This window comes from Arachis hypogaea, chromosome 15 (assembly GCF_003086295.3).
Source record: "Arachis hypogaea cultivar Tifrunner chromosome 15, arahy.Tifrunner.gnm2.J5K5, whole genome shotgun sequence".
Classification (NCBI taxonomy): domain Eukaryota; kingdom Viridiplantae; phylum Streptophyta; class Magnoliopsida; order Fabales; family Fabaceae; genus Arachis; species Arachis hypogaea.
Genome location: NC_092050.1, coordinates 5566497 through 5579291, shown reverse-complemented (window position 1 = coordinate 5579291; position 12795 = coordinate 5566497). Strand labels below are relative to the sequence as shown.

Sequence of the window (12795 nt, the reverse complement as noted above, 5' to 3'; positions counted from 1 at the left end):
ATCTACAAATATCTATATAAAATTTGTAATCTGATTCTATAAATGTGCAGATCTAATGATGGACTTACAAATAAAAAATAAATATTGTGTATTTGTATATTAGATCTATTCATAAACACTGTTAAATAAGATATGAATTGGTCTAACCTAAATTATAATAATTTGAATAAAATTAAATAAAAAAATAAATTTAAATTTATACCATACAAAATTTTTTAATAAAGTTGGATTAGATTAAAAAATAAAAGTTAAACAAATACAATTTTATTCAATTAATTATACCGATTTTATCCTATAATTAATCTAAACTATACTCATTTTAAATATTTTGTTCCGCAGAAAAGTAATTTATTTAATACTCTGGAACTAGAATTTGATTTCGCTACCACCTTTGTTAATTTTGGCAACTTTTCTCGACCTTTTTCAAAGCAAAACGTATGACGTGGAAACAAAGCAGAAGGCTGTCCCATCAATCCATGTGGTCAACCTTTTTGTGAACCTTGTGGTCAATTATAGCCTCCCATCTTCGTGCGTCTAGTGTTGGGTATATGAAGATGGTAAGATGATAAGATGACAAAATCTTATATTTGTGTAGTGGTTTCAAGGCACGATTAGATCGCTTTTTTTAGAGAGATATTTGTCCCCACACTTAGTTGCTATAGGGTTGATGACAATACTCTCCCAGGATACAATGAAACCTAAGAATTTCTTAATTAGCAATAGTAAGAAATTCTCAATTCTCTTGAACAAAGAAAATCTCTTAATAGTAGTGTAAATTGTACGCTTAGTACTTTTTTTCTGAAATAGTGGACAAGGACTTATTTATACATATTGCACGTAGCAATTATGATTAGTTACGTATACAAATGGTTGTGTCATTTCTATTGCCAATAGATACAATGTTTTGAACATATACAACTCTTAAAGAGTTGTGTCCCTTTAGCGAATAGACCCAATGTTTTGAACATACACAATCCTTAAAAGGTTGTGTCCCTTCAACCAAATGGTACAAAACGGTTAGTAACCGTTTATTAATATTAATAATATTAATAATAATATTAATAATATTAATTAATCAAATTTGTAAATACCCTTCAATCCCCCACTATTTACAAAATTTAAATGCCATACAAGTATATGCATAAAGAATGTGTCACTAAGATTAAACATTCTTTTAGTGTAAATTTTAAAGTTCTAACGAAGTAATAGGTGTCTAATCGATTAAACCTATACTCCATATGCTAGTACCAAAAATCACACACATTACTTATACCCTCCAAGTTCAAGAGTTTACAATTTTAAGCACTTATATGGCCTTGTGCTCATCCTGGTTTCATGAATATTTACGAGAATAAAACCTCTAAAATTCTCGATTAGAGCGGCACCACTCTTATATTCATATAGGTGAAATCTTTTGATAGATAATATTATCATTCCATTAAGAGTTTAAACTCACCCTCCTAGTTTATTGTAAATAGCACTAAATCCTATACCTTAGTGCTCCAATTGCTAAATAACTTGTTATTACCCATTAAACCTTGAAACTAGTGGTCTACTAGAATAAGGTTGGGTTCCCATCATTTAGCAATAATAGGTTTTAATCCCATTTTAGCAGCAGTTTCTTTGATTTTATCCCTTGACAAACCTTTAGTTAAAGGGTCTGCTAAATTTTCTTGAGATCTTACATAAGTGATGGTAATTACACCATCATCTATTAGTTGCCTCACAAATTCATGTCTCAAACTTATATGTCTAGACTTTCCATTATAAACCTTATTATATGCTCAAGACATGGTTGATTCACTATCACAGAAGATTGAAATGGCTGTCGTCTGCTGTGGCCACAGCTTTATATCATATAACAAATTTCTTAACCATTCCGCTTCTTTACCTGCGGCTGATAAAGCTACAAACTCAGCCTCCATAGTAGAATGTGTAATACATGTTTGTTTCTTTGAGGCCCAACTTATTGCTCCACCACCTATGGTGAAAATCCATCCTGAAGTGGATTTGTTATCACTAAGATTTGTAATCCAACTTGCGTCGGAATAACCTTCTAAAACTGCGGGATAATCACTATAATGTAATCCCAAGTTTATGGTTTTCTTGAGATAACCAAGAACTCTTGTTATAGCTTTCCAATGTTGATTGCTAGGCTTTCCTGTAAACCTTGATAGTTTGCACACAGCAAATGCTATATCAGGTCTAGTACAATGCATTGCATACATTAAACTTCCTATAGCACTAGCATATTCTAATTGTGCTATAGGTCTTCCCATGTTTCCTTCTAATTTAAGATTAGGATCATACGGCGTATTGGATTCTTTAATTGTGAGATGATCAAACTTTTCCAATACCTTTTTAATATAATGAGATTGACTTAAAGTAAAGCCAACTTCATTCTTATGCACCTTTATGCCTAATATTGTATCAACTTCATTCAAATCCTTCATCTTGAATTTAGAAGTTAGATACTCCTTCGTTATACGAATTCCTTCTAAATTTGTTCCGATGATTAACATATCATCAACATATAAACAAATGATTACTCCATAATCTTTAGTAAATTTTGAGTAAATACATTTATCCGCACTATTATGTGAGAAGCCATTTGATAACACCACTGAATCAAACTTCTCATGCCATTGTTTAGGCGCTTGTTTTAGCCCATACAAAGACTTAATTAATTTGAAAACTTTCTTTTCATTTTCGGGTAGCACATAGCTTTTCGGTTGCTCCATATATATTTCTTGTGAAACATTAGTATCATTTTGGGGATATTCTAAATTAGAAGTTGAATAATTGATAAATTTATTTTCAATAAATTCTATCTCTCTTGATTCAACAACTACATTAGACACTAAGTCTAATATAATATTTATATGCTTTAGAATTTTAAGCATATCCTATAAAAGTGCCTTTTATGCCTCTTGGCCCCAATTTGGTTCTCTTTTGATAAGGAACTCAATAAAAGGCTAAACACCCCCACACTTTAAGATAATATAAATTAGGTTTCCTTTCTTTCCAAATTTCATAAGGAGAAACATTTCTATGTCTTGATGATATCCTATTATGGATATGACATGATGTCAATAATGTTTCACCCCACAAATTGTAAGGCAATTTTGCATTTAGTAACATTGAATTAACCATATCCACTAAGGTACGGTTTTCCTTTCCGCCAAACCATTTTTGTTGCGGAGTATATGAAGCGGAAGATTCATGCACAATACTATGTAATTCACAAAAGTGATCAAATTCATTAGAAAAATATTCTTCACCTTATAATGATTCAAGGATCACCACTTGTAGATCACGAAGTCTACTTACAAGGATTTGTAATTCATGAATTTGATCAATAATATCATTTATAATAAATTCAAAATATTTCATCATAGTAAACTTATCTGTTCCTTGTCGTTTAGTATTGTACTTTTCTTCCAAATATTTCCAAATCTCCAACGGTGATTGAACTAACATATGACCTCGACATACAATAGTATCTGCATCATGTTTCTTCTTCAATTCAACAATCTTTTCTTCCTCTTCCATTGTGGAACTTCCAGCAGCATTGACAATTGGTGGAGTTTTTTCGGTCAATCACATATGCAAGATTGAGAACCGAAAGAAGAAACATCATCTTGTCTTTCCAACGGTTGAAGTTCGTTCCATCAAAGCGATCTAATTTGACAAACTCTTGATTCATGACCTTGAACGTAGTGTTTTGATCTTGTGCCATCTTCAAGAAATATCTCTCTAAAATTGTTGGGTATATGAAGATGGTAAGATGATAAGATGACAAAATCTTATATTTGTGTAGTGGTTTCAAGGCACGATTAGATCGCTTTCTTTAGAGAGATATTTGTCCCCACACTTAGTTGCTATAGGGTTGATGACAATACTCTCCCAGGATACAATGAAACCTAAGAATTTCTTAATTAGCAATAGTAAGAAATTCTCAACTCTCTTGAACAAAGAAAATCTCTTAATAGTAGTGTAAATTGTACGCTTAGTATTTTTTTTCTGAAATAGTGGACAAGGACTTATTTATACATATTGCACGTAGCAATTATGATTAGTTACGTATACAAATGGTTGTGTCATTTCTATTGCCAATAGATACAATGTTTTGAACATATACAACTCTTAAAGAGTTGTGTCCCTTTAGCGAATAGACCCAATGTTTTGAACATACACAATCCTTAAAAGGTTGTGTCCCTTCAACCAAATGGTACAAAACGGTTAGTAACCATTTATTAATATTAATAATATTAATAATAATATTAATAATATTAATTAATCAAATTTGTAAATACCCTTCATCTAGTACCATTTATACACCTAGCTACCTCTTCTACACATCAAACTCAACTTGGCCACTTTTTTTTTTTAATTTACATAATATTTTTTTCTATATATATATTTACACATTGTCGTGGAACAGTTGAAGTTCCCCCCTCTTTGTGGAGCCGAAGAAGAAGATAGAGTGAGTATTTAATTTGGTTCCGAAAAATTTTAGGTCAGGGGTTTCAAAATTTCAACACATTTTTATTCTCTAAGAATATTTGAGAATTACTTTTACTAGTCTTTAAGTCATTTTGAATTAATTTTTTTATATGTATATAAGTATATTAGACAAATAAATTCTTAACAAATTTTATTATAAAAAAATTAGGTCATATTCTGAGAATTATCTGAAATCAATATAATTTGGCTTGGATGTGAAATCTGAACATTTAAAATAAATTTAAATGAATTAGAATTGAAAAATACTTGTATTTAATGGGATATTTATATATATGAAGTGATGGCTCTAAAACTGCTCCACCTATAATGGTGAGAAGTTATTTTCTCATGTTTAAAAAATGATTGTTATTCCACCTTTTAAATAATGAGAGAATTTATAGACCTGTAGATTAGTGTAATTAAGAGGTATTTCTTGCTGTGAGTCGAATTTGGACCAGAGGATTCACCGTCCGAATGAATCAGGTAACTTGGTAAAGTAAATTTTTGGGACTCTTATTGGATTTTATAAAATTTGGCTTATTCATTTTGGTTCTGGTTTTGATTCTGGCTCAGAATTTAAACAGATATTTAAAAAATTATTTAAAATAAAATTAGTCTCTCTTTAAAATAATACAAAAATTAATCTGTCTGACAAAAATAATTTTAAAAACTTTTTTAGAATAAAAATATATCGAGTACCAAGATGTCCGATTGAAAATTTTAAAAAAATTAATTCGAGTATTTATTTAAGAAAATAAGTTTATCACTTATGATTATGAGCCCAAAAACAGATGGGGAATGTTTTTGATGGGCTGAAAGGGGGGGGGGTTTAAAAATATTTTGTAAAACCGTAGGAAACCAAAAAGAAAAAAACTTTTGTAAAGATGAATCATATGATGACAAAAATCAAGTTGGGTTGGTTTAGTGGTTTGCTCACTAGTCCGCTTAAGCAGGTGGTTGGGGGTTCGAATCCCACCTTGTGCATGCAGCAAAGGATGTGTATACCTCTCCTTAGCATGACGCATTTTGACTAGTCTTTGGCCTGCCAGGTTGAGAGATACCTGGGAAACAAAAGTTTAGAGAACCAAGTATGTGTTTAATCAACTTGAACTTTTTAAAATCATTCTATTTTTTTAATTCTAAAAATTAGGATTAATTCTAAAGGATTTGGATTCTCTAAATTTTAAATTTTACTTTAAAGAGTAAAGTGTGATTTTTCACTATTTATTTTATAGAAGGAACGAAAAAAATATGAGAAAGAAACCATTTAAGAGTGAGAGATTACACTTTACTCTTGAACTTTTTAAAATCATTCTATTTTTTTAATTCTAAAAATTAGGATTAATTCTAAAGGATTTGGATTTTCTAAATTTTAAATTTTACTTTAGAAAGTAAAATGTGATTTCTCACCATTTATTTTATAGATGAAACGAAAAAAAATATGAAAAAAAAACCATTTAAAAATAAGAGATTACATTTTACTCTATAAAATAAAAATTCTAAATTTAGAATATCCAAATTCAATTCTAAAAATTAGAATTACACCCGTCAGTAAAAAATCAACCCGTATAACGGCTTCTCCCACCAACGACACCACATCATCCCTCTCTTCGCTGCGTCATTCCCCTCCTCATCCAATCGTGTTCGTTCCAATACGAGCAATTTTCCGTGCAGCACTTCTCCCTTGTCGCCGCGTCGCTGTTTAGTTCCGCATCCAATCCTGATCGCTGCGACGTGTGCAGTTCTCCATGCCACATCACCGGCCGCTCGACGTTGATCAACTAACCGCCAGTCCTGTAAACTAAGCCTTTACAAGGCCCTAGAAAAGAAATATCCCCCAATCCAAAAAAAAAAACACATCTGAATGAGTCAAAAAGAAATATCCACTAAAGCACAAAAGAAACATACAAATGAGTCTCAAAGATATCTTCGATTCCACCTCAACTCAGAAATATTTGAATACCTCTCAAACAGTCATCCGATAACGGAAAAATATTCGAAACGGACACAAGCAGCGTTACCTTGTTATTGCAATAGGCAATGAAGGGCTTTTTGTGCACCTTTTACGGCAAACGAATCGCATAGGTAGGGACCGGGAAAGGGCCGATTGAGGGCGTGGGTGGGCGAGGTGCAGTGACGACACTCTGGAGACTTCCTCATGGGGGCTGTGGACGTCGTCTTCGGGGTGGATGTGGCTCCTTGCGGCAGTGGAAAATGTCCGTCACCAGTTCGAGGGCAGGGGTCGGGCTACGCAATGTAGTGACGGAGTTCCAGAGCTCCTGTCGTGGGGGTTGGGGTCGTCATCTTCGGCAGGAGGAGACGCGGCTTTTTGTTGTGACGGAGAGTGATCGGCACCGGTGAGGGGCATCGGAACGACGTGATTGGAACGGGAGAGGAAGGAGAGAGTGAACGACGTGAAGGAGAGTTGGAGAAGAAGGGTGAATTACGTGAAAATATAGTTAAGTTTGGGTAAGGTTGTGGGATGTTTTTTTGTGTTATTGGACCTTCATTTTGTTATGGCTCACATCTTAGTTGGTATTCTAGTTGATTAGCTAATAAAATTGTAATAATAATAACAACAACAATAATGACTCATTTAAATTGATCGAATAATTAGTTTATTCGTTTATTTAAACAAGTATTAAGAATTTAAATTTCATGTTATATATGAATAAAGTGTGAGTTATTTTGATTAAAATACATGAGGTAGATATTTATAAGTGACTTGGAAATGAATAATTGTAGAAGAGAATATCTCATAATAAGTCATGGGACAATTATCATAATAAAAAAACAGTATTGTTTGAGTAATGGAAGGGTGTAGTTCTGCTTAGCTCGTGGAACTCTCGAGAGTGGGAAGTTATCTAAGTGCTCTTGTGGTTCAAGTATAAAGATTTCATTTTTATGGGAATTAAAGATACCCAAAGAGAAAGATGGAAATTGAAATGATGTTATTTTAATTTTCTAAAATCAAATTTATTTAGGAATAGCTTTTTAAATTTTGAGTCAAACATAAAAATATGATATTCTCACCTTAAAATTCTTAAGAATTATTTATAATTCTTCCAACCACACTCATCTAGAGAAAATATATAACCCTAATCTTCTGGGTCTAAATTGGGGTAAAGCGTTGCTTTGGATCTATATTGGATCTTTTTCTAACTTTAGTCTTAGGGGGTGATGTAGGCACTAGGCATAGAGTAATAAATTTGTATATTAAAAAGTGTTGTTAAAATTAAAGCAATATTTTTTATTATTTATCAAAGTTTTTAAAAAAACGTGATTAAAAAAACGGTTACTAAAATACAATAAAAAAATGTCATTTCAATTTTAACAATATTTACATATTTAATGTAGCCACCAACTTCTACTGAATAATGAATACAAAGCAAGCAGGGAATCTTGAATTTAGCATTACATATATAGCTAATGTTCAACATATCTAAAAATGATAATAATTGATAATTGCCATGCTGGGGCAAAAGGCCTCCAAAGTGGTTTCCATGTCATAGCTGATGTGGTTGAAGAGAATTCCTTCATGACTGTCATGTCTTAATTTGTAAGCACACTTATATGTATCAATATGTATGGCCTTCAAATTGCATGTGGCACAGTTTAATTATGAAGAAATAAAATTTTCTAAATTTGATGGATAATTATTATTTTCTCATGCACCATTCCCCGGTTGTTTCCTCAATTATATCTGTGATTATTATTTTGGCCAAGTGGGAACACTAGAAGATGCCTACACAGAAAGGTTTATTCTCATCATCAAAGTGCACAAGGGCCTAACTTTTAATTATTCCATGCTACTAATAATACTACTACAAAGTCTCATATTCAAAATATTTGATGAATCTATGGATTTCTCAACCTCCCTCTTAATTAGTGTTAGGTGAGCAAGGTCAATTGGAATTTGGTTCTTAACATTGATATCTTGAAGAGAGTTGCTTTAAGAAACCATTTGTCTGAAATTTTAGAAATAATTAATCCACGAAAATGTGTGAAAATTGAATTCATCATGCATACACCATGCATAATTTCACCTTAAACACAATGACACAAAGTAAAAATTATGTAAGATATATCATTTCTGTTGATGAGGCAACTAATAAATTAATCAGATGTGAATTATATGGTACAGATGTAAATTTACAGATATTTCCTTTAATAGAATAAAAGAGAGATTGATAAAGGTAGGACCCACATTTTGAATAACAATAAAATAATAAAAATTAACTATAAAAAGAATTATATTCTCTCTCTATACCACTTTAATCTGTACAGTAGAGTGCCCCTTAATCAGATCATCCTATCAAAGACAAAAAGTAATACTATAGTTCTAAATAGTGACATTATTTAAATGACATAAAATATACCAACAAATAAAATTTCACACCAAAATTTGAAAGTGGTAAATAATATATAGAATAATATCCAAATGCCAAAAGACACATTTTCTAATTTTGAAATTAGGGGTGTGCATGGATCGGGTAAAATCAGGTTTGATGTGATCTAAATCTGGACCGAAATATATATCGAGTCTATTTGTTAGACCCAAACCCGACCCTAAACCCGATGAAATCTATACACTTTCGGGCCACGATCATACCGGATGAAAGTCGGGCCGTTAACATTACATTACATTACCTTAATACCTTCTTGTAAGTTAGCATATGAAAATATCCAAAATTTTAAGACTCCATTAATTATTTGACATGGTAAAATTCACTTAGAAAAATATAACAAGAACCAATTATTCTCTAAAATTAAAGCATAACCATAATCAATACTAATATTGTCTAATAACACCCAAGTAACCAAATATTTAAATCAATACAAATAACATAGTATTATACATTATTCAAAAGTCTTATGCATTTTAAACATAAAATATTAACTTATAGTCTTATAATGACTAATAATACAAAATATTAAGCTTTACAATACTTAAATTCTACATAAGAATAGCCATCATTCATCATTAATAACACAAAATATTAATTGTGTATGATGACCGGACTACCGGGCCGAGTTCGGGTTAATCGAAGTATGGCCTAAACCCGACTCGAAATAATGTTTGGATTTATTTTTGAGACCTTTACCTGGTTCTAGACCCGGTGAAATCACACCAAATTAATCTCTAAAATGTTCGGATCTGGACAAGATCTTCGGTTCGGGACGGGCGATGCTCACCCCTATTTGAAATGTCAAAGTGGTTTGAAGTTCAACATTATAATGGAGGAGTATACATCTTGTAGCTAGCCTAAGTAGTAGGTATAGCTGAATAATAAACAATGGTAATAGAACTCCACTCATTCATATTATGATCTTTTTTCAAACATCATGGTGGAATGTCAAAGTTGGTGACATAGACCAATTTCTCTATAAATAGGATAGAGAAATCTGATTCACTACTTCATTCATATTAGTTTAATTTATTACTATAAGCATAATCTTCATTTTGTCATTTTGCCACCAATAATTCCCATTTTGTCCTGCATGGCGCTCCATATTTTGTGTGGATTTTTTCTTACCACCTTTGTTTTCATGCAAACACTGGCAGATACTTCTTCATCGTGCACCGATTGCTTTGTAAATTCAAGGGCAACATATTACCCCCATTCTGAACAAAATGGGACAGCCAGTAAGTAAAAATATGAACTCGATGTCTAGTATTTATAAATAAATTCCATATCTCACAATGGTTTTGCTTTTGAATACATGAATTATAGACGGTGCATGCGGCTTTGGTTCCTTTGGTGCTATGGTGAATGGCGGCGACGTATCTGCCGCTTCTAGTCTTTATCGAAATGGCGTTGGATGTGGCGCCTGTTACCAGGTAAATGTTAAAAGGGTAAAATATTAAATTGGTGTAATTCTTGTTTAGTTTTTAAGGTTTAAAGTGTAATATTTAAATGTAAAAAAGTTTTATTTAGTTTCAATGTAATCCTGCCGTAAAGTCAATATTAAATAATTAATGGCACTCAATTTTTAGATATAGAAAACTTATATAACCAAACTCTTCTATTGACGAGAGGAGTTCTCATGGTAGAAGTCCTTTTTCTCATTGTCACCGGCAAACTTTTCCGCGAAAAGTGAGTTCTCAAAAATATTTTCCATGTGCTTGATGAACAGTTGAACTAAGGCTAGTGGCTCACGGTGATGCTTCTGCTGCTGATGTTGTATCTCTCGAGTTTGTTTGTACCTCTTTTTTAGGGAAGGACATTAAAGTTTGGTAGGATATTGACATTAATTATTTAATATTGACTTTCCAGTATAACTACATTGAAAATAAATAATACTTTTTTAGATTTAAATATGACAATTTAAACTTTAAAGACCAAAATAAGATTAGACCCAAATGTAAGAGACCAATTTAATACTTTGCCCATTTTAAAATTATACAGATGACATATTTACGTGAATAGCGATAGAATATTAAATATATAAAACTATGGTAAAAACAATTATCTTCGTGTGAAATTAATAGTCGATAATAGTTAGATAATTTGATAGTTTTGACTTTATTAACTATCAATTTCACATATAACTGCATGTGAGTTTCTCCTAAAAGTATCCACGTTTGTATGATCGGATAAATAGTTCATAATATGGATCAAATTACTTAGCATTTATGTTGTTACTTTGCTGGGTGGGAAGGTGAGGTGTACGGAGAGTGGTTATTGCTCAGATAACGGTGTGACAGTGGTTATAACAGACGAAGGGTCAAGTGATAACACTGATTTCATTCTCACCGAACATGCCTTTGATCGTATGGCTCAGACCACTGATGCAGCAGCTTATCTCTTAGCCCTTGGCGTTCTTGATATTCAGTATACACGGTAACATAACAATTAAGATACAAGTTTAATTTCATGATGATGATATTCTAGCCCTTAATAATTAACATTTTTGCTTAATTAGATCCTTATATATGCACACACGCAAGATTGAAGTATTTATAGTTTTCTGTATCTGTGTGTGCAGGGTTGCATGCAATTATCCACATGAGAACATAACATTCAAGATAGATGAGAGTAGCAGTAACCCTAATTACTTGGCATTTGTGATTTGGTATCAACAGGGAATTAGAGACATAACTGCTGTCCAGCTTTGTGAGGTATACTATATATATACACATACATTCTCCTGCTTCCAAATTATTCTGCTGAATCAAGTAATTAACGTCAAGAGTAGTTGAAATTTGAGTCTTCAACATCTTACACTAATGCTACTATCCTATGTAATGAAACAGTGGTTATTGTTGTGACTAAAAAAATTATTTTTCATCATATTGCGTTGGAAATTCTTTATTGTGTTACATATATGTAAGTAAGAATTAAGTTCCTAGTATATAGCTAATATGTATAAAACTTTATTGAGCAATTAGTCAGTAATATTTAAAAGTGTTGGTTAAAAATATAGTATTAAAACTGTTAACTAAAAGTGTTAGCTAATATAAATTAAAATTGCTGAGTCCTAAACTTTTTTCATTGTGGATGGTACTAGCAGCTAGTATTATTGATCATACATATAACTAACTATTATGCAGAGTGAGAACTTTGAGTGCAAGCTGCTAGATCGGAGCCATGGTGCAGTGTGGACTAGCACCTCTCCTCCAAGTGGACCATTGTCTATAAGGATGTTGTTTAGTGATGAAGATGAACAAAATGAAGAATGGATTGTTCCTCCTAATAACTTACCCGCAGATTGGAAGCCTGGTCAAATATATGACTCTGGGATACAAGTTAGCTTTTAAGGAACAAAAACAATATAACGATTCATTAAGTAGTTAAAGTTGTTTTTCTTTTTTTCTCTCTTTGTAATAATTGGTGAGGCATGTTGTGGAGTGTGGACAATCATACCAAGCATGTCACCAAACTCGATTTGTTAATTAATTCGTTTTTATTTCTAATAATGATAGTGTTGAAAGTTGAAACATCTTCATAATTGGGGCCACTTATTCTTTTCCATCTTCAACTGATTATGAGACTGGAATCATATCATAAATATAAATAACGAATTAACGATCGCAATATAACTAAGACTAAACAGATTAGTATTAATAGTAGCTTCAGATCAGAATTAAACTCCACAGCCATTGACCTTGACAGGTTGCGAAGTTTCCTGATTAAGGGTAAAAATATATATGCATCAGGTACTAAGGAGGTCTACTCTCTAGTATGTGTATAATAAATATATCAGACACGAAATCATTTAATTCAGATGGTTTTTTTTCCTTATTAGTTTGTGAATTTGTCATATCACTAAATGCTATAAAAAATT

At 31.9% G+C, this 12795-nt stretch overlaps 2 protein-coding genes and 1 long non-coding RNA gene across 3 annotated transcripts; 1 reads left to right on the top strand and 2 right to left on the bottom strand.

The window, feature by feature from the left end:
* Positions 1 to 1784: 1784 nt before the first annotated feature.
* Positions 1785 to 3552, bottom strand: LOC140179071 (secreted RxLR effector protein 161-like). The gene is made up of 2 exons (XM_072217666.1): positions 3496 to 3552; positions 1785 to 2357 (listed from the first exon to the last, which is right to left on the bottom strand). Exons 1-2 carry the CDS (start codon positions 3550 to 3552, stop codon positions 1785 to 1787), a joined length of 630 nt encoding a protein of 209 aa, XP_072073767.1.
* A 2400-nt stretch (positions 3553 to 5952) lies between these two features.
* Positions 5953 to 7191, bottom strand: LOC140179461 (uncharacterized). The gene is made up of 2 exons (XR_011872932.1): positions 6528 to 7191; positions 5953 to 6325 (listed from the first exon to the last, which is right to left on the bottom strand). It is a non-coding gene; the product is annotated as an uncharacterized lncRNA (long non-coding RNA).
* Positions 7192 to 9928: 2737 nt separating this feature from the next.
* On the top strand, positions 9929 to 12450 carry LOC112746858 (expansin-like B1). Its single transcript, XM_025794985.3, has 5 exons — positions 9929 to 10153; positions 10242 to 10348; positions 11170 to 11351; positions 11497 to 11629; positions 12062 to 12450. Exons 1-5 carry the CDS (start codon positions 10009 to 10011, stop codon positions 12266 to 12268), a joined length of 774 nt encoding a protein of 257 aa, XP_025650770.1. The 5' UTR covers positions 9929 to 10008; the 3' UTR covers positions 12269 to 12450.
* Positions 12451 to 12795: the final 345 nt, after the last annotated feature.